This window comes from Nerophis lumbriciformis, linkage group LG17, assembly GCF_033978685.3.
Source record: "Nerophis lumbriciformis linkage group LG17, RoL_Nlum_v2.1, whole genome shotgun sequence".
Taxonomy (NCBI): domain Eukaryota; kingdom Metazoa; phylum Chordata; class Actinopteri; order Syngnathiformes; family Syngnathidae; genus Nerophis; species Nerophis lumbriciformis.
The window spans coordinates 20,862,085-20,882,424 of NC_084564.2; the positions used below are offsets into that span (position 1 = coordinate 20,862,085).

General features: G+C 36.1%; 1 protein-coding gene across 5 annotated transcripts in view; it reads left to right on the forward strand.

The window, feature by feature from the left end:
• Positions 1 to 2,683: 2,683 nt before the first annotated feature.
• Positions 2,684 to 20,340, forward strand: part of fli1 (Fli-1 proto-oncogene, ETS transcription factor) — a 107,510-nt gene continuing 89,853 nt past the window's right edge. The window contains exons 1-2 of one of the 5 annotated variants that reach the window (XM_061972713.2): positions 2,684 to 2,834; positions 3,683 to 3,783. In XM_061972713.2, the coding sequence (XP_061828697.1) occupies positions 3,745 to 3,783 (39 nt within the window). In that variant the 5' untranslated portion in view covers positions 2,684 to 2,834; positions 3,683 to 3,744. Of the gene's footprint in view, positions 2,835 to 2,890; positions 2,978 to 3,682; positions 3,784 to 10,864; positions 11,523 to 20,340 lie in introns of those variants that run through there. The other 4 variants (XM_061972711.1, XM_061972712.2, XM_061972715.1 and 1 more) reach the window with 4 other exon arrangements.

A 20,340-nucleotide genomic window follows, 5' to 3' on the forward strand; every position in this document is an offset into this window, starting at 1 on the left:
TGTAAACAAACGCCATTGGTGGATCTATACCTGACATCCACTGTAATGATACCAAGTACAGTAGTGTATCTAGTCGATACTACATCGATATTTTTTGGCATCACATCTTCTTTCGTTTATAAATAATTTATATTATATTTATAAACTCAGGAAATATGTCCCTGAGGACTTTGAATATGACCAATGTATGATCCTGTAACTACTTGATATCGGATTGATACCCAAATGTGTGGTATCATCCAAAACGAATGTAAATCATCAAACAACAGAATAATAAGAGATTATTACATTTTAACAGAAGTGTAGATAGAACATATTAAAAGAGAAATTAAGCAGATATTAACAGTCAATGAACAAGTATATTAATAATTCATTTTCTACCACTTGTCCTTAATAATTTTGACAAAATAATAGAGTGATAAATGATACAATATGTTACTGCATATGTCAGCAGCTAAATTAGGAGCCTTTGTTTGTTTACTTACTAATAAAAGACAAGTTGTCTTGTATGTTCACTATTTTATTTAAGGACAAACTTGCAATAAGAAACATATGTATAATGTACCCTAAAATTTTTTGTTAAAATAAAGACAATAATGCAATTTTTTGTGGTCCCCTTTATTTAGAAAATTACCGAAAAGTATCGAAATAATTTTGGTACCGGTACCAAAATATTGGTATCGGGACACTATATTATATACAATATATTTACAATATTTATTCATATTTATTCATAAAAGGCATGTTACATGTTAAAATCTTGCTATTTTGAGGGGCCAAGCACAGATTAAATTGACTTCAGTTTATTTCAATGGGCGACGATTTGAGATACATATGTTTGGAGTTAAGAGCTCCGTCACAGAACCAATTAAGATTGTAAGTTGAGGTACTAAGACGTCCATAACTTTAAATAAAGAAGCCAGCAAGGAAACAAATGAGCGTGGAGAGAACTTAAGGAAAATCAGAAGTGCGAGCACTAGAACTGGATGTAGTGTGGACAAATGGGGCCAAGTATTTTTAATGTGTTTTTATTTTTGTACTTGTCTTAATCCTTTTGTATGTTTCACATACGTTTCTCAACTTTTCTTTAAAAGCCTAACCAGGGACAAGGGTTGCAAATTAGCCTGTGGCTACACTGCAAAAACTGAAATCTAAGATTAAATATCTCAAATAAGGGTGATATTTGCTTATTTTCTGTCTGATAAGATAATTCCTCTCACTAAGCAGATTTTATGTTAGAGTGTTTTACTTGTTTTAAGGCAGTGGTTCTCAACCTTTTTTCAGTGATGTACCCCCTATGAACATTTTTTCTAATTCAAGTACCCCCTAATCAGAGCAAAGCATTTTTGGTTGAAAAAAAGAGATAAAGAAGTAAAATACAGCACTATGTCATCAGTTTCTGATTTATTAAATAGTATAACAGTGCAAAAATATTGCTCATTTGTAGTGGTCTTTCTTGAACTATTTGGAAAAAAAAGATGTAAAAATAACTAAAAACTTGTTGAAAAATAAACAAGTGATTAAATTATAAATAAATATTTCTACACATAGAAGTAATCATCAACTTAAAGTGCCCTCTTTGGGGATTGTAATAGAGATCCATCTGGATTCATGAACTTAATTCTAAACATTTCTTCACAAAAAAAGAAATCTTTAACATCAATATTTATGGAACATGTCCACAATAAAATCTAGCTGTCAGCACTGAATATTGCATTGTTGCATTGTAATGAATGGAATAGCCTACTTGATTTGATGTTCATTTTATGAACTTACATTCATATTTTGTTGAAGTATTATTCAATAAATATATTTATAAAGGATTTTTGAATTGTTGCTATTTTTAGAATATTTCCAGAAAATCTCACGTACCCCTTGGCATACTTTCAAGTACCCCCAGGGGTACGCGTACCCCCATTTGAGAACCACTGTTTTAAGGGTTTTGGTCCTAAATGATCTCAGTAAGATATTACAGCTTGTTGCTGAGATTTTATGACCTATATTGAGTAAAACATGCTTGAAACTAGAATATCAACTGTTGCAAAGCTGTGTCATTAACACTCACAAGTATAAAACTACTTTTTTAAAGTAATAATTTCTTATTTCAAGCATGAAAAAAAAAAATCATGACTTTGACACAATTAAAACAGATGACAGCCAAATGGACTTTGCTGTTTTATTTTCAATGAAACAATAGAAAATACGTACTCATATAGTAGTACACTTGTTATTAGTGAGAATATACTTATTTTAAGGTATTTTTGGGCTCATTGAGGTTAGCTAATTTGACTCCTTTTGGAAAGTCTTGACAAGCCGAATTTTCTTGTTGTATTGGCAGATAATGTTGCTTAGTTCAAATAAAATACCCCTAATTTTTGTATATATATTTTTTCTTGTTTTTGAACACTGAATTTTTGCAGTGTAGAAGTCTTATGTACTTTGACATCGGTTACCTATGGGTAGCAATGTTTAATTGTCTTGTCCCTGTGAAATAAATACATAAATAAACAACTTTATGAAACAGATTTAGGCAGCGGTGTGTGTGTGTGTCTGTGCATATGTGTGTGTGTGTGTGTTATTTCACGCTTGACTGGCCTCAGAGCAGTCCAGACAAGGGGAGGTTTTTCTCTCGCTGCCCATTGGCCGCATTACTTCTCCCTCTCATCTTAGGAACATTTCCATTCATCGTCGCTGCTCAGCTTTCGACTAAATAGCTCACAGAGAAAGGAGGGGAAAAAATCCACGCGTGGAGGAGGACTACTTTTTTTTTCTCCCTTAATTGCGCGAGCAGAAAAGGGGCAGTGACACCTCCTGCAGCGACGCCTTGAGAACAGGTGAGCGGCGGATGAATATGGAAATGTCAGGCGGTGCGCACCTATTGCCGGTTAGTTGTACTATTTAAAGAGTGGATGTAAAGCACGTAGGGTATTCGCTGAGAACGAGTGGGCTCGTCTCGCCCATGATGGATAACAGCAAGGTAAGATGCTTAAAATGTAACACTAGAGGGGTCCCGGCCCACGGGGGTGTCTCGGAGGAAGGTCCATGCCGTTACTCACCAGAGCTGCCCTGCTTAATTGGCTGCAGATGCCGGGGCTCCTTTTGCAGCGAGAATGGATGCATTTGGGGAGGGGGGGGGGGTACATGCCACGTTCCCACTGATAAGTCCTCATCATGGGGAGGGGGAGGAGGAGCAACACCTGAGCACAGGAGGAAAAATATGGTTATTGTTAGAAGTTCACCCAGCGCTAAATTGTGTGAGATGGTGGACACTATTTCATTTTCTTTTTTTAACAACTTTTTATGCAGCTTCCTTCCCTAAATAAAACCACTGGTCTGATAAAAGCATGTGCAACAGTCTCAAAAAGGAGGGACCGTCCTCTTAGTGCCCTTTCACCCTAGACTTTGTAAGCTGCACTTATTAAAGCGAAAAGTGCTTCAATATGTGCTAAGCTTGAGGGGACTGGGAGGGGGGGCGTGATGGGGGTTGGGGGTGCATGCACGAGGCCAAAGTCCACACACACACACACACACACACGCACACACACACACACACACGTACCCTGAGGGCCACCGCAAACAATTCACCCATGTTGGCGACACTCGAATAAAACCTGCAACAAGTTTTAAAGTTGCGTTAAAAATATTTCTCCCTTAAAAATGACTTGTCTTATACCCTTTAAAGGTCAGACACCCGCCGCACTCACTATTGGACACCCAGCAGCACCCTTGGGTGTCGTTTCCGTCATGTTCCAAACTGTCCCCGACACGTCGTCGTACGTCAAGGTAAGACAGCACCTCCCCTTTTCGACAGGTGGACTCGTTTTTGAATGAGCAACTCCAGTAACAAAGTGCTATGAAAGGGTCATAGTACACATATTAAAATGATAAATAATGATAACTATTGTTCGAATTACAATGCTATTTTTGGATTTTATTATATATTTTTTAATATATTATAAAATACAATTACAATAAGTATAATATCTAAAGCAAATATTGTTGGTTGTTAGGGTATAATATACTGTAGTATGAATACCATAAAATGTATTATTTTATTATTTGATTCCATTCAATTCCCTATCCAACACAATGGGTTCAAACTGATTCTGGGTATATATAATTTGGTACATGAATGATGATAAAACCTTTTTACCAAATCTCTTCTTGGCTGCTGACATAAGACGTATACGTAAGCCTGAAATGGCCTACAAAACCTCCTTTTCAAAAATGATTCTCAAAACAAAAAAACGATATTTGAAAATTATGAATCGATTTTGATGATGGATGTGACTCCACCCCCTAGTTTTTGCTTTTATATTAAAAATATTGTATTTTTTAAGCAATATTTGCATTATTTTTTATTTCATCTTATTAAAATATTTGCCAGCAGAATAATATTCATGGCTTAAATGTAATAGCAACAATTAATAGCAATCATAATAATGAAAATAATATTATTACAATTAAAAAGCCATAAGAGTACATGCACAGGCTGTTTATCATATCAAATATCATTTTTATCTGGGTTTTAATCTGACTTTTTGTGCAGTTAGTTGAAATCAGCAAACAACTATTTCCCTTCCTCCCCTGCAGCAAAACAATGTTACAATGTGTGTTAAATTCTGAATAAAGGTTAAAAGAAATGTGTGCTGTCAAATGTTTTTTTTTATTTTTTTAAAACAGCTTAATCACACTTTTGAATTTAGATTCGTCATGATTAATCACAGGCCATAACTCACCTGCATAATTTAAATAAACTAAAACAAGGAGACTGATATTTGTACACAAATGACATTTTGTGTCAGAATGTCATAAAGGCAGACTTTATTTTATTTTATTTTATTTCTTTAAATGAATGCATTTTATTTATTTGCTCAGAACTTGATAACAGTTTTATATCAAGTCTTGTCAGGGTTTATTTTGGAGGGAAATTAGCCAGGGAGCACAACAGTCTCCTCACATATGTGATTAATCTGCCTGTATACATGACAAATGTTATTTTGTGATTAATCACGAGTTAACAAAAATCTAAAAAAAAAAACGTAAAAACATCTTTGTTTAAAAGGAGGGGCTTTGATACGGTGGACACTGTGAATCTGTTTTTATTTGTCAAATTGCAGCATTGCAGTCACATATGCTTTTTTTTTTTTTTTCATTTTACTGCACATTGGTCACGCCGAGAGCTGGATGCCAGGTTGACATTTTTGTGCGTGCACACTCACATCGCAGACATTCAAGTATTGCTCAGAATGTGGCACAACTATAGAAGACATGTGCACCCCCCCTCCACCCTCCCCCCTCCATCCTTCAAAAGACTCCACGGTCCAAGCATTTGGGTTTTGTTTGGTTAAGGCCAGGCGAGACTGGAACTCTCCAATAAAAATAAATCTCAAATTAATTATGGCCTGAAGCGAGAGGAGAGGAGAGGAGGGGTGAGCAGACAGTTTGTGCAGCATACGTGCTGCAGACGCCACTTTTTTCAGGGTATTTGGACTCCAGACTGGACAGGCGTGATGTGAAGAATGAAAGGCAGGCGCATCTCATAACTTAGTACAGTGCCTTGTGTAATAAAGGACAATGTTACTACTCTCCATCCTTCTATAGGCTGACAATTCTCTCTTCTGCCCAGCCGGGTTTTTGCATGCAGAAGCACGACTGCATGTCTTAATATGTGTGTGTGTTTGTGTTTGTGTGTGTACACAGAGGAAGACATGTCTGCTGGCTGTCTACTTGCAGCCAGCGTCGAGCCAGATGTTCTGTGGTTGACTGTGTAAACCAGCTTGCATCTGTTTATTGGCCTTCCAAAATGTTTGTTACCACTGGTTTCATTATGGCTCATCGGTAATGGTACAGTAAGACCCCCATGCAGCCACCCGAATACAGTGTCTTTCAACCACTGTGTCGCGGCACACAGGTGTGCCGTGAGAAACAGTCTGGTGTGCCGTGGGAGATTATGTAATTTCACCTAAATGGGTTAAACATGTTTTTTGCAAAGCAGTAATTATAATCCGCAAATAATGTGCCGTTGTTGATTGTCTGTGCTGTCTGGAGCTCGGAAGAATAACCGTGTAATACTCTTCCACATCAGTAGGTGGCAGCAGGTAGCTAATTGCTTTGTCGTAATCACAGCGGGAGGCAGTGTGCAGGTAAAAAGGTGTCTAATGCTTAAAACAAAAATAAACAGAAGGCGAGTGACCCCAAGAAAAGGCATTGAAGCTTAGGGAAGGCTATGCAGAACGAATCTAAAACCAAACTGGCTGCAAAATAAAGAAAAATAGAATGCTGGACGACAGCAAAGACTTACAGCGTGTGGAGCAGCAGACCGTGTCCACAATGTACATCCCGTACATGACGTGACAATCAACAATGTCTCCACAAAGAAGGATGAAAACAACTGAAATAGTCTTAATTGATAAAACAAAGCGGGTGCAGAGAATAGCGCTCAGGGAAGACATGGAACTGCCACAGGAAAATACCAACAAAACAGGAAAAGCCACCAAAAGACAAGAAGTAAAACACTACACACAGGAAAACACCAAAAAATTCTAAATAAGTCGCGGCGTGATGTGACAGGTGGTGACAGTACACCTACTTTGAGACAAGAGCTATAGTGATGCATGCTTGGTTATGCTTTAAAGTCATATCCAACAATTGCCAGAACAATTTTTTACTGTCAGTATCGGCTGCATTTTTTCAATGAAAAAAAATGTGCCTTGGCTCAAAAAAGGTTGAAAAACACTGCCCTAATAGGCCTTGTTGTTCTATTTTTTACTTGTCTTATTGGTTGGATCGTCTTTCACCACATTTTGTAAGTGTGCTAAATATTTAACAGGATTACATGTTATGAGAAAAATACTTACACAAACGGCAATAAGTGTTTTAATGAAACGCCCCCCTAACCTTTTTGGGGACATCGAATTGAAGCAAATGATGGAATCTACTAAAAACAGGGGATGGGGTCTCTCAGTGTAGTCACCAAAGAGTTAAACAAGGTGTCTCCCTTAATTATACAAGTCTGAGCTGGCCTCAGGCAGGAGAAGCCTTGACCCTTAGCAGGATCCAGATGTGGTGGTCCCAAGGGTGGGGCCCTGAGCCCCGCCAGACCCCCAAGAGGGGAGCAGACAGACTGGCCCACGCTGTCAAAATGTAGCTCTACTTTGAGCTGGCTGGCAAGTTGCAACAATCAATAAGTAGCTATAACATGTCAATATCTATTTTTCTTTGGCTTTGTACAATGAATTAAATTGTGAATTCATTAAAAATCCTGTGTGTTTTCATCTTTGAAAATAGTACAAATATCCAAGAAAAAAAGGAAGTCATGTTTCCATTCAGAACTCCACTGAGGAAGTTGATGTTTTAATAGAGAACTTCATAGAGAAAACTGCCATTTGTTTGTGTAAAACTCACTGAATATGTGTTTTGTTAGGCAAAACTCCATAGAGAAACTAGACAATGTTCATACAGAACTCCTAAGGAAATTTGACATTTTTACACAAAACTCCAAGGAAAATTTTTCGCATACAACTTTGTCATGTTTTTTCATACAAAACTCCATTGAGAAATTTGATATTTTAACACCTTTTATCGAAGAAAAAAAGGAACTAATTTTTTCATACAGAACTCCACTGAGGAAGTTGATGCTTTAATAGAGAACTTCATAGAGAAAACTGCCATTTTTTTTGTGTAAAACTCACTGAATAAGTGTTTTGTTAGGTAAAACTCCATAGAGAAACTAGACAATGTTCATACAGAACTCCTAAGGAAATTTGACATTTTTACACAAAACTCCAAGGAAAATTTTTCGCATACAACTTTGTAGAGAAAAAAATGTTCTTCGTTAAGAACTTTTGTCGGAGAAAATGATAATTTGTCATGTTTTTTCATACAAAACTCCGTAGAGAAATTTGACATTTTAACACATTTTATCCAAGAAAAAAAGGAACTAATTTTTTCGTATAGAACTCCACTGAGGAAGTTGATGCTTTAATAGAGAACTTCATAGAGAAAACTGCCATTTTTTTTGTGTAAAACTCACTGAATAAGTGTTTTGTTACGCAAAACTCCATAAAGAAACTAGACAATGTTCATACAGAACTCCTAAGGAAATGTGACATTTTTACACAAAACTCCAAGGAAATTTTTTTCGCATACATCTTTGTAGAGAAAAAAATGTTTTTCGTTACGAACTTTTGTCGGAGAAAATTATAATTTGTCATGTTTTTTTATGCAAAACTCCATAGAGTAATTTTACATTTTAACACATTTTATCCAAGAAAAAAAGGAACTCATTTTTTCATACAGAACTCCACTGAGGAAGTTGATGTTTTAATAGAGAACTTCATAGAGAAAACTGCAATTTTTTTGTGTAAATCTCACTGAATAAGTGTTTTGTTAGGCAAAACTCCATAGAGAAACTAGACAATGTTCATACAGAACTCCTAAGGAAATTTGACATTTTTACACAAAACCCCAAGGAAAATTTTTCGCATACAACTTTGTAGAGAAAAAAATGTTTTTCGTTACGAACTTTTGTCGGAGAAAATTATAATTTGTCATGATTTTTCATACAAAACTCCATAGAGAAATTTGACATTTCAACACATTTTATCCAAGAAAAAAAGGAACTAATCTTTTCATACAGAACTCCACTGAGGAAGTTGATGCTTTAATAGAGAACTTCATAGAGAAAACTGCCATTTTTTGGGGGTAAAACTCACTGACAACTGCCATTTTCACATAGAACTCCTAAGTTATTTTTTTCGTGATGAACTTTGGAAACAAAAAGCTTTTTTTTTCCCATGCGGGTCTCCGTGTTGAAAAATTAAAGTTTTTCACATAAAAGTCAATTAAGAAAATGTAATTGTTGTACAGAAAAAAAATGGAGAAAAAATATTTTAAATGCATTACTTTAATATAATATAGAATTCCACAGAGAACGGTTGCATTGTATTACAGAACTCCATAGAAATAAATACCATTCTAACACAGAACTCCAAGGAGAAAACTCTGAAGTTATGTTTTTCGTGAAGAACTTGGTAAACAAAAAGAAACTTTTCATGCAGGTGTCCTTGTGGAAAATGTACTTTTTTACAGAGAAAACCTTAAAGAAACAACTTTAACGTAATACTCCACAGATAATATTTATGGTTTTAATATAGAATTCCACAGAGGAAGTTTACATATTAATACAGAACTCCATAGAGAAAAGTGTCATTTTTCAGTTGGAACTCCAAAGTTATGTTTGTCGTGAAGAACTTTGTAAACGAAAAGCAACTTTTCATGCAGGTATCCTTGTGGAAAATGTAATTTTTTTGGATAGAAAACCTTAAAGAAACCATTTTAATGCCATACTCCACATATAATATTTATGGTTTTAATATAGAATTCCACAGAGGAAGTTTACATTTTAATACAGAACTCCATAGAGAAAAGTGTCATTTTTCAGTTGAAACTCCAGTTATGTTTTTCGTGAAGAACTTTGTAAACAAAAAGCTACTTTTCATGCAGGTATCCTTGTGGAAAATGTAATTTTTTGGATAGAAAACCTTAAAGAAACCATTTTAATGCAATACTCCACATATAATATTTATGGTCTTAATATACAATTCCACAGAGGAAGTTTACATTTTAATACAGAACTCCATAGAGAAAAGTGTCATTTTTCAGTTGAAACTCCAAAGTTATGTTTTTTCTTGAAGAACTTTGTAAACGAAAAGCTACTTTTCATGCAGGTATTCCTTGTGGAAAATGTAATTTTTTTGGATAGAAAACCTTAAAGAAACCATTTTAATGCCATACTCCACATATAATATTTATGGTTTTAATATAGAATTCCACAGAGGAAGTTTACATTTTAATACAGAACTCCATAGAGAAAAGTGTCATTTTTCAGTTGAAACTCCAGTTATGTTTTTCGAGAAGAACTTTGTAAACAAAAACCTACTTTTCATGCAGGTATCCTTGTGGAAAATGTAATTTTTTGGATAGAAAACCTTAAAGAAACCATTTTAATGCAATACTCCACATATAATATGTATGGTCTTAATATAGAATTCCACAGAGGAATTTTACATTTTAATACAGAACTCCATAAAGAAAAGTGTCATTTTTCAGTTGAAACTCCAGTTATGTTTTTCGTGAAGAACTTTGTAAACAAAAAGCTACTTTTCATGCAGGTATCCTTGTGGAAAATGTAATTTTTTGGATAGAAAGCCTTAAAGAAACAATTTTAATGCAATACTACAAAGAGAATATTTATGGTTTTAATATAGAATTGGATGGATGGATGGATGGATGGATATAGAATTCCACAGAGGAATTTTACATTTTAATACAGAACTCCATACAGAAAATTGACATTTTTCGCAGAGAATGTCGTAGAGGGAAATTAGTTTTTCAGGCATAACTCTGTAGAGAAACTAAATCATTTTAATGAAGAACTCCAAAAATAGAGAACGTGCACCATTTTCATGCTTAACTTTGGAGAGAAAATTCGTTTTCTGTAAAAAAAAAAAAAAGTGTTTCACATAAAAGTCTGTGGAGATATTTGATTGTTTTCTCTACTGAGTTCCATATGAGAACACGTTTTTAGAACTCCATACAGAAAATTGGACATTTGGAATTCCATGCAGAAAGTGGACTTTTTTTTATTTTTTTAAATTGCAGCTGAAATGGGGGCACTTTTAAAGGAAAGACAGAAAGAAAAAAAACTCGGGGGTGGAGATGTGGGAGGGGGGGGGGGGGGGGGGGGCACCCCAGAAAAGCTATAATAAAAAATATGAATAACAATAAACGGTGCGGTGCCTGCTGCTTCACACATGTGTAGAGCAGACGTTTAGTGTGGTTGGGTTCTGAATGGTTGAAGGTAATTTATGGCATCTTTTGGGAAGTCTTCACCTTGACGTGGAGGCTTGTAAGGGCAAGAAATATTGCAACAAGTAGTTCCTATAGGTGCTCAGATTTGTCATCTTCATGGGATTTACTGCACCTTCCTATCGCTGTAAACTATTTTTTTTTGGATGCTGAAAGTACGTTTGCGGTTGGTCATCCATATTAAACTACTTCTGGGAAGGCAAAAAAAAAAAAAAAAAAGGCCACAAGATTTTTCCACAGCAGGCTGTCATCCTGTAAATATTTCCCAGCTTAAAAAAAAAGTGGACACTCAATTGTTTTGCCTGCTTATCTCCTCAGGACAGTATCCTGCTTCTTTTTTTTTTTTTTTTTTTTTGAAGGCAGGGCTTTGGGTGACACACAGCTTCCTTCTCTCAACCTTCCTCTGCAGCAGCAGCAGCAGCAGCAGTGGAGGAGGTGGTGGTGGCGGCGGTGACTTCACTTCCCAAATTTAGTGAGGAAAGAAAAGAAAGAAGAAGAAGAAGAGGAAGAAAAAAAAAGAAAAAAAAAAGTGTGTCTTTCTCTGCGCCACACATACCAGGACTGGGGTTGGAATTAATTCAGGAGCGTGTCATGTTTGGGATACCGTCGGAGTCCACTGAAAGTTGCGCGAAATGGACGGGACTATTAAGGTAAGGGTGGAGAATGGGCTGTTAAAGGAGGATTGTGGGGGCACCGCTTCTTTTCTCCCCGCAAAAGTTGCGCCTCCTTTTTTTTTTTTTTCCCCCTCCTCAGTCGGAATGTGAGCTCCACACTGAGGACCTTTTTCTCTCGCTTTTCCTTCAAACCATCCCCCTTTTTCTTCCTCTTTTAAGAAAAAAAAAAATAATAATAATCATAATTTCCGCACTACTCTGCTGTGAGGATGTGCACGGCAGCCTGAGTCACACTTTGGATTTGGAAGGGGGGAGCTTAAGCCCGCATTTTACGCACGTCTGGAGTGGCTTTTTCTCGACATCGCGTCCCCTTTTCTTGAAGGTTTTCATGTAGGTATGACTACTTCTTGACTTTTTACCCGAGTGGATGTAACTGCACCCCCCCAAAAAAGGAGCCTATCATTGGGTCACAAGAAAGTGATGGTTGGGTTATTTTCACAAACATTTTTGAATTTGGCAACCTGCAGCCTTGCAACACTTTTAAAACCACACAAAGCCTTTTAGAGTTACACAACTCCTCTGTGCAATTTTCACGACTGCTTTAATTCGCTGCATGCGTGGTATTAGCGTGAGCGGCCGCACTCCGAGACATTCCAGATGCTCCAGATGTTTGCATATGGCGAGTCCCTTTCTCGGTTCCTAGCAAGTGTCAGCGCCCCAAAAAAATGCATTTCGAGTCTATGGCGATCATTGTGGCTTGCTGGGTGTGGCGTGTGTCGAGGCAGTGTAAACGCTGGCAGGACACAATTGGAGAAACCGAAAAATAAGAATGGGGGGAATCCTAATTGAAGCGTCAAGAGAGAACGCATGAGAACTTCCTGCTCTGCACACAATCTTTTCCTGACAGGTTTCCTTCTTAAAACAAAAGACAGGAATGGGCCACTAACCCCCCACATCTGTCGCACGTGTAGTCTACATGTGGCGTCGGCATGCATTTAAGGGGAGATGGCTGATGTAAACAAAAGCGGCAGGTGTCGCATAAAGCTCAGCATTGTGTGGGCTTAAGTGTGTCACGTCCACACTAGAAGAGAAAAAAATACAGTGGAACCTCTGAAGTCAAAGGATTTAACCACAAAGTCCCTGCTTTTTTTTTTTTTGCGCATTTATAGGATTGTTTTGGGTTTTTTTTATTGGTATTTCTAGCGAGCACAGAAGCAAAAAGGGAAACGATTACGTCAGCGATTATTTTTACGATTAGTCGACTGGTCGAGCGATTATTTTTTCGATTAGTCCGCACTATAAAAAATATACAGTGGAACCTCTGAAGTTAAACAATTCAGGATTTAACCACAAAGTCCCAGAAAACATTGCTTTTTTTGTGTATTTATAGGATTGTTTTTTTGTTTAGATTTTTCTGTGATGTCACCACTCCAAAGAGGGGTACAAGTGAAGGCGAGCACAGAAGCAAAAAGTGAAACATAGCCAAGTGGTAAAAACAAAACAAAAAACATGTCCTGGCTGTTCAGTACAATATGGCTGATAATTGAAAAATAATTTAAGAACAGCAACATTTACACACGGAAGTGAACCACGTTCTTTTTAGGGCTGCCACTAATGATTATTTTAACAGTCGACTAATCAGCGATTATTTTTACGATTAGTCGACCGGTCAAGCGATTATTTTTACGATTAGTCCACACTATAAAAAAACAACAACAAAAAACAGTGGAACCTCTGGAGTCAAACAATTCAGGATTTAACCACAAAGTCCCAGAAAACATTGCTTTTTTTGTGCATTTTTAGGATTTTTTTTTTTGTTGCTTTTTCTGTGATGTCACCACTCCAAAGAGGGGTACAAGTGAAGGTGAGCACAGAAGCAAAAAGTGAGAAACATAGCCAAGTGGGAAAAAAAAAAAAAAAATCCATGTCCTGGCTGTTCAGTACAATATGGCTGATGATTGAAAAAATAACTTAAAAACTGCAACATTTACACAAGGAAGTGAACCCCGTTCTTTTTAGGGTTGCAACTAATGATTATTTTAACAGTCGACTAATCAGCGATTATTTTTACGATTGGTCGACTGGTCAAGCGATTATTTTTACGATTAGTCCGCACTATAAAAAATATACAGTGGAACCTCTGAAGTTAAACAATTCAGGATTTAACCACAAAGTCCCAGAAAACATTGCTTTTTTTGTGCATTTATAGATTTAGATTTTTCTGTGATGTCACCACTCCACAGAGGGGTACAAGTGAAGGCGAGCACAGAAGCAAAAAGGCAAACGTAGCCATGTGGTAAAAAAAAACATCCATGTCCTGGCTGTTCAGTACAATATGGCTGATGATTGAAAAAATAACTTAAGAACAGCAACATTTACACAAGGAAGTGAACCGCATTCTCTTTAGGGCTGTGACTAATGATTATTTTAACAGTCAACTAATCAGCGATTATTTTTACGATTAGTCGACCGGTCAAGCGATTATTTTTACGATTAGTCCACACTATAAAAAACAAAACAAAAAAAAACAGTGGAACCTCTGGAGTCAAACAATTCAGGATTTAACCACAAAGTCCCAGAAAACATTGCTTTTTTTGTTCATTTATAGGATTACTATTATTTCTTTTTTTTTCTTTTTCTGTGATGTCACCACTCCAAAGAGGGGTACAAGTGAAGGCGAGCACAGAAGCAAAAAGGGAAACATATTGCGACATAGCCAAGTGGTAAAAAAAGCATCCATGTCCTGGCTGTTCAGTACAATATGGCTGATGATTGAAAAAATAACTTAAGAACAGCAACATTTACACAAGGAAGTGAACCGCGTTCTCTTTAGGGCTGTGACTAATGATTATTTTAACAGTCGACTAATCAGCAATTATTTTTACGATTAGTCGACTGGTCAAGCGATTATTTTTACGATTAGTCCACACTATAAAACAAAAAAATTAAATACAGTGGAACCTCTGAAGTCAAACAATTCAGGATTTAACCACAAAGTCCCAGAAAACATTGCTTTTTTTACGCATTTATAGGATTGTTTTTTTTTTTACTTTTTCTGTGATGTCACCACTTCAAAGAGTGGTATAAGTGAAGGCGAGCACAGAAGCAAAAAGGGAAACAAAGCCAAGTGGTAAAAAAACCAAAAACCTCCATGTCCTGTCTGTTCAGTACAACATGGCTGATAATTGAAAAATAACCTAAGAACAGCAACATTTACACAAGGAAGTGAACCGCATTCTTTTTAGGGTTGCAACTAATGATTATTTTAACAGTCGTCTAATCAGCGATTATTTTTTACGATTAGTCGACTGGTCAAGCGATTATTTTTACGATTAGTCCAAACTATAAAAAAAATACAGTGGAACCTTTGAAGTCAAACAATTCAGGATTTAACCACAAAGTCCCAGAAAACATTGCTTTTTTTGCGCATTTATAGGATTGTTTTGTTTTTATTGATTTTTCTGTGATGTCAGCACTCCACAGAGGGGTACAAGTGAAGGCGAGCACAGAAGCAAAAAGGGAAACATATTGCGACATAGCCAAGTGGTAAAAAAAGCATCCATGTCCTGGCTGTTCAGTACAACATGGCTGATGATTGAAAAAATAACTTAAGAACAGCAACATTTACACAAGGAAGCGAACCGCGTTCTTTTTAGGGCTGCAACTAATGATTATTTTAACAGTCGACTAATCAGCGATTATTTTTACGATTAGTCGACTGGTCAAGCGATTATTTTTACAATTAGTCCACACTATTAAAACAAATACAGTGGAACCTCTAAAGTCAAACAATTCAGGATTTAACCACAAAGTCACAGAAAACATTGCTTTTTTTGCGCATTTGTAGGATTGTTTTTTTTTTTTTATTGCTTTTTCTGTGATGTCACCACTCCACAGAGGGGTACAAGTGATGGCGAGCACAGTAGCAAAAAGGGAAACGATTACATCAGCGATTATTTTTACGATTAGTCGACTGGTCAAGCGATTATTTTTACGATTAGTCCACACTATAGAAAAAATACAGTGGAACCTCTGGAGTCAAACAATTCAGGATTTAACCACAAAGTCCCAGAAAACATTGCTTTTTTTGCGCATTTATAGGATTGTTTTTTTGTTTTGATTTTTCTGTGATGTCAGCACTCCAAAGAGGGGTACAAGTGAAGGCGAGCACAGAAGCAAAAAGTGAGAAACACAGCCAAGTGGTAAAAAAAACAAACATCCATGTCCTGGCTGGTCAGTACAATATGGCTGGTAATTGAAAAATAATTTAAGAACAGCGTCATTTACACAAGGAAGTGAACCGCGTTCTTTTAAGGGCTGCAACTAATGATTATTTTAACAGTCGACTAATCAGCGATTATTTTTACGATTAGTCGACTGGTCAAGCGATTATTTTTTTCGATTAGTCCACACTATAAAAAAAATACAGTGGGACCTCTGAAGTCAAACAATTGAGGATTTAACCACAAAGTCCCAGAAAACATTGCTTTTTTTGTACATTTATAGGATTGTTTTTTTCTAATTATTTTTCTGTGATGTCACCACTCCAAAGAGGGGTTCAAGTGAAGGCGAGCACAGAAGCAAAAAGTGAGAAACACAGCCAAGTGGTAAAAAAAACAAACATCCATGTCCTGGCTGGTCAGTACAATATGGCTGGTAATTGAAAAATAATTTAAGAACAGCGTCATTTACACAAGGAAGTGAACCGCGTTCTTTTAAGGGCTGCAACTAATGATTATTTTAACAGTCGACTAATCAGCGATTATTTTTACGATTAGTCGACTGGTCAAGCGATTGTTTTTTCGATTAGTCCACACTATAAAAAAAATACAGTGGGACCTCTGAAGTCAAACAATTGAGGATTTAACCACAAAGTCCCAGAAAACATTGCTTTTTTTGTACATTTATAGGATTGTTTTTTTCTAATTATTTTTCTGTGATGTCACCACTCCAAAGAGGGGTTCAAGTGAAGGCGAGCACAGAAGCAAAAAGGGAAACATAGCCAAGTGGGAAAAAAACAAAACATCCATGTCCTGGCTGTTCAGTACAACATGGCTGATGATTGAAAAATAACTTAAGAACAGCAACATTTACACAAGGGTTCTCTTTAGGGCTGTGACTAATGATTATTTTAACAGTCAACTAATCAGCGATTATTTTTACGATTAGTCGACTAGCCAGGCGATCATTTTTTTGATTAGTCAACTAGTTAGCGATATTATTTTTTTTGATGATTCGACTACTCAGAGTATTGTTTATGATCTGATGTACACATTGGAGTTTGACTCTGAGTCTTTCAACTCATTTTTAGAACCTAATATGGTAAATGCAAATGACTGAGAAACAAATGTTTTTGTTTTATTCCACAAAATAAATAAAACAAAATAAATCAACAGACTTAAAATGCAAGGTCTCCTGTAAACATGACATTCCGCGCAAAACAATTATTTTGTCCAGTGCTGTTGGGGTTATTTAGCAGCAATTATTTACCTAAAGGAATAAAAGTGTAAACACAAACATTCCTGTCAATAGAATAACACACTTATGTCAATGAATTTTTATGATCGATGTCGATTATGTTGGAGTTTGAATTTAAGTTTTTCATTCATTTTTTAGAACCCATTATAGTTAATATTAATTAATGATAAACAAACTGTTTTATTTTATTGCACACATATATTAACAATGTAAAACATAAATCCACATACTTAAAATGCAAGGTGTCATGTAAATATGACATTCCGTGCAAAAAAAAAAAAAAAAAAAATTTTTAGTGTTATTTTGCTGCAATTATTTACCAAAAGGAATACAAGTGTGAACACAAACATTCCAGTCGGTCTATTAATACGATAAATCATTGTTGATGATTTTTTAAAATAATTTATGTCGATGATATTGACTAATTGTTGCCGCCTTTTTTAGTATTTGTTTTTTTTAAAAAGACAGGATTTTTGATCTGTTATTTTTTCAATGTTGAAATATTAATCAGTTCATCTATTGGACGAGACGACAACCATAGAGCAGCAAATGGAACATAAAGTGTTAAAAAAATGCATCTCTGTCCTGGCTGCTCAGTACAACGTGGCACAATAAGCCAACAACAAAACACTAACTAAAAATCACCAAAATTATTCCTGAGCGCAGCCACCGCTGCTGCTCACTGCTCCTCTCACCTCCAAAGGGGTGGAAAAAGGGGATGGGTCAAATGCAAAGGGTAATTTCACCACACCTAGTGTGTGTGTGACTATCAGTGGTACTTTAACTTTAACTTTAACGGAATGCACCCTGGAAAGTTTGAAACTGTTTTAATATTAAGCGGTTACATTATTTGTATACTTGTTCTTAAAGTGCAAATTCACTTTCATAGGATCCAACAAGCTTTGAGCCATAAATGCTAAACTTCAAAATTAAGAGCAAGTTAACAATGTAATCATTTAATTTTTAATAACAACAGTGGGTTTAATTCTTCACACTTTACAGTTAAAGAACGTCAAAAAAACCCATAATGTTTGACGTGTTTATACAATCCAACTGGCTTACAACTGTATATTTTATAGGCGTTGATTGTGTCATTAAAGTAAACAATTTATTGTTTTAACTCTCTACATTGACATTATGTTGTTGCTGTTTATTACACTTTGATGTAACTAACTAGGCGTCAAAGTTAATGTGAGTTCACGATTCATTCTTTAAAGCAGTGTTTTTCAACCACTGTGCCACGGCACACTAGTGTGCCGCGGCACAGTGGTTGAAAAACACAGTCTGGTGTACCGTGGGAGATTATGTAATTTGTTTTTATAGTCTGCAAATTATGTGTTGTTCCTGAGTGTCGGTGCTGTCTAGCGCTCGGCAGAGTAACCGTGTAATACTATTCCATATCAGTAGGTGGCAGCCGGTAGCTAATTGCTTTGTAGATGTCGGAAACAGTGGGAGGCAGTGTGCAGTTAAAAAGGTAACTAATGCTTAAACCAAAAATAAACAAAAGGTGAGTGCCCCTAAGAAAAGGCATTGAAGCTTAGGGAAGGCTATGCAGAACAAAACTAAAACTGAACTGGCTACAAAGTAAACAAAAACAGAATGCTGGACGACAGCAAAGACTTACTGTGGAGCAAAGACAGTGTCCACAAAGTGCATCCAAACATGACATTACAATCAACAATAAAAACAAACTGAAATATTCTTGAGTGCTAAAACAAAGTAGATGCGGGAAATATCGCTCAAAGGAAGACATGAAACTGCAACAGGAAAATACCAAAAAAAGAGAAAAAGCCACCAAAATAGGAGCGCAAGACAAGAACTAAAACACTACACACAGGAAAACAGCAAAAAAACTCAAAATAAGTCACAGCGTGATGTGACAGGTGGTGACAGTACACCTACTTTGAGACAAGAGCTATAGTGATGCATGCTTGGTTATGCTTTAAAGTCATATCCAACAATTGCAACAACGACTTTTTACTGTCAACTGAGTTTAGTTTTTTAATGATTTCTGCTGGTGGTGTGCCTCCGCATTTTTTCAATGAAAAAAATGTGCCTTGGCTCAAAAAAGGTTGAAAAACACTGCTTTAAAGTGTGAGAATTAACAGTGGTTAACTTATTCTTACTTTTTCATGGCAGTTGAATAATGTATTTTAAATGTTTTCAATCCATCAAGTCACTAAAGTGTATGCTAAAGTAGGCGGCTATTGTGCATTATTAAAGTTAAGGGCGAGTACACAAGGTATTATTTTAACGGTTAATATTGAAATCTTGTTACTGTTATTCTTCTGTATTGCAGGTAAAGAATGGTTCCAAAAAATGTGATCCAACTACCCGTTAGCCATGTATTCGAGGCGTCAAAGTTATTGCGAGCTTACAATTTTAGTCTTTAAAGTTTGAGAATTAACAGTGGTTGACTTATTCTTACACTTTTACGAGAGTGAAGAATGTAAAGATAAAAAATAAAAAAGTGATCCAACACAAACCAACTAGCCTTAAGGCACTAAAGTATTTAAGTAATGTATAAGATAGTCGGCCATTGTGGGACCATTCAAATTAAGGGAAAGTACATGGTTTTTTTTTTTTTTAACTGTTAATGTTAACATTTTGTTATTGCTGTGCTTGTATTACAGTTAAAATAAGCTGGGGGAAGAAAAAAAAAAAACATGAGGTGTGTTTATGCCATCCAAGAGCAGTTAGCCATACATTCTAGGCCTCAACGTTAATGTGAAAGACAATTTATTGTTGAAAGTTTTAAAATAATCAATCGGTACATAAAATGTATTTTAAAATGAACAGTGGTGAATTTGTTCTTACACTTATGACAGTTACAGAATGTTGGTAAGAAAAAGCATGACGTGTGTTTATGGAATCTAACTAGCTGTTAGCTACATATGCTAGGCGTAGGGATGTTACCATAAACGGTATTAATGATAACCGAGGTAAAACTCTGATACTTTGTATTGATTGATTGATTGAGACTTTTATTAGTAGACTGCACAGTACAGTACATTTTCCGTAGAATTGACCACTAAATGGTAACACCCGAATACGTGTTTCAACTAGTTTAAGTCGGGGTCCACGTTAATCAATTCATGGTAAATTACCTTTATGAATTCAAATTCTTGATAAAAAAAAACGAAAACTGCACTGAGATCAACTCACGGACTGACTGGCGCCAGCTGGCTAGCTTGAGTGCTAACATGAAAACAAGAGACATTAACAACTTTCTCTATTGAGAAACAACATATATAATGTAATCTTACATAAACATGTTGCTGTCTGAGCAACTAAGATATTCAGTTCTGCACATTGAACATACAAGCTGTTCTCGTTCTATACGAGATGGAGGTATTTTTATGGTGCGTTCAAGGAC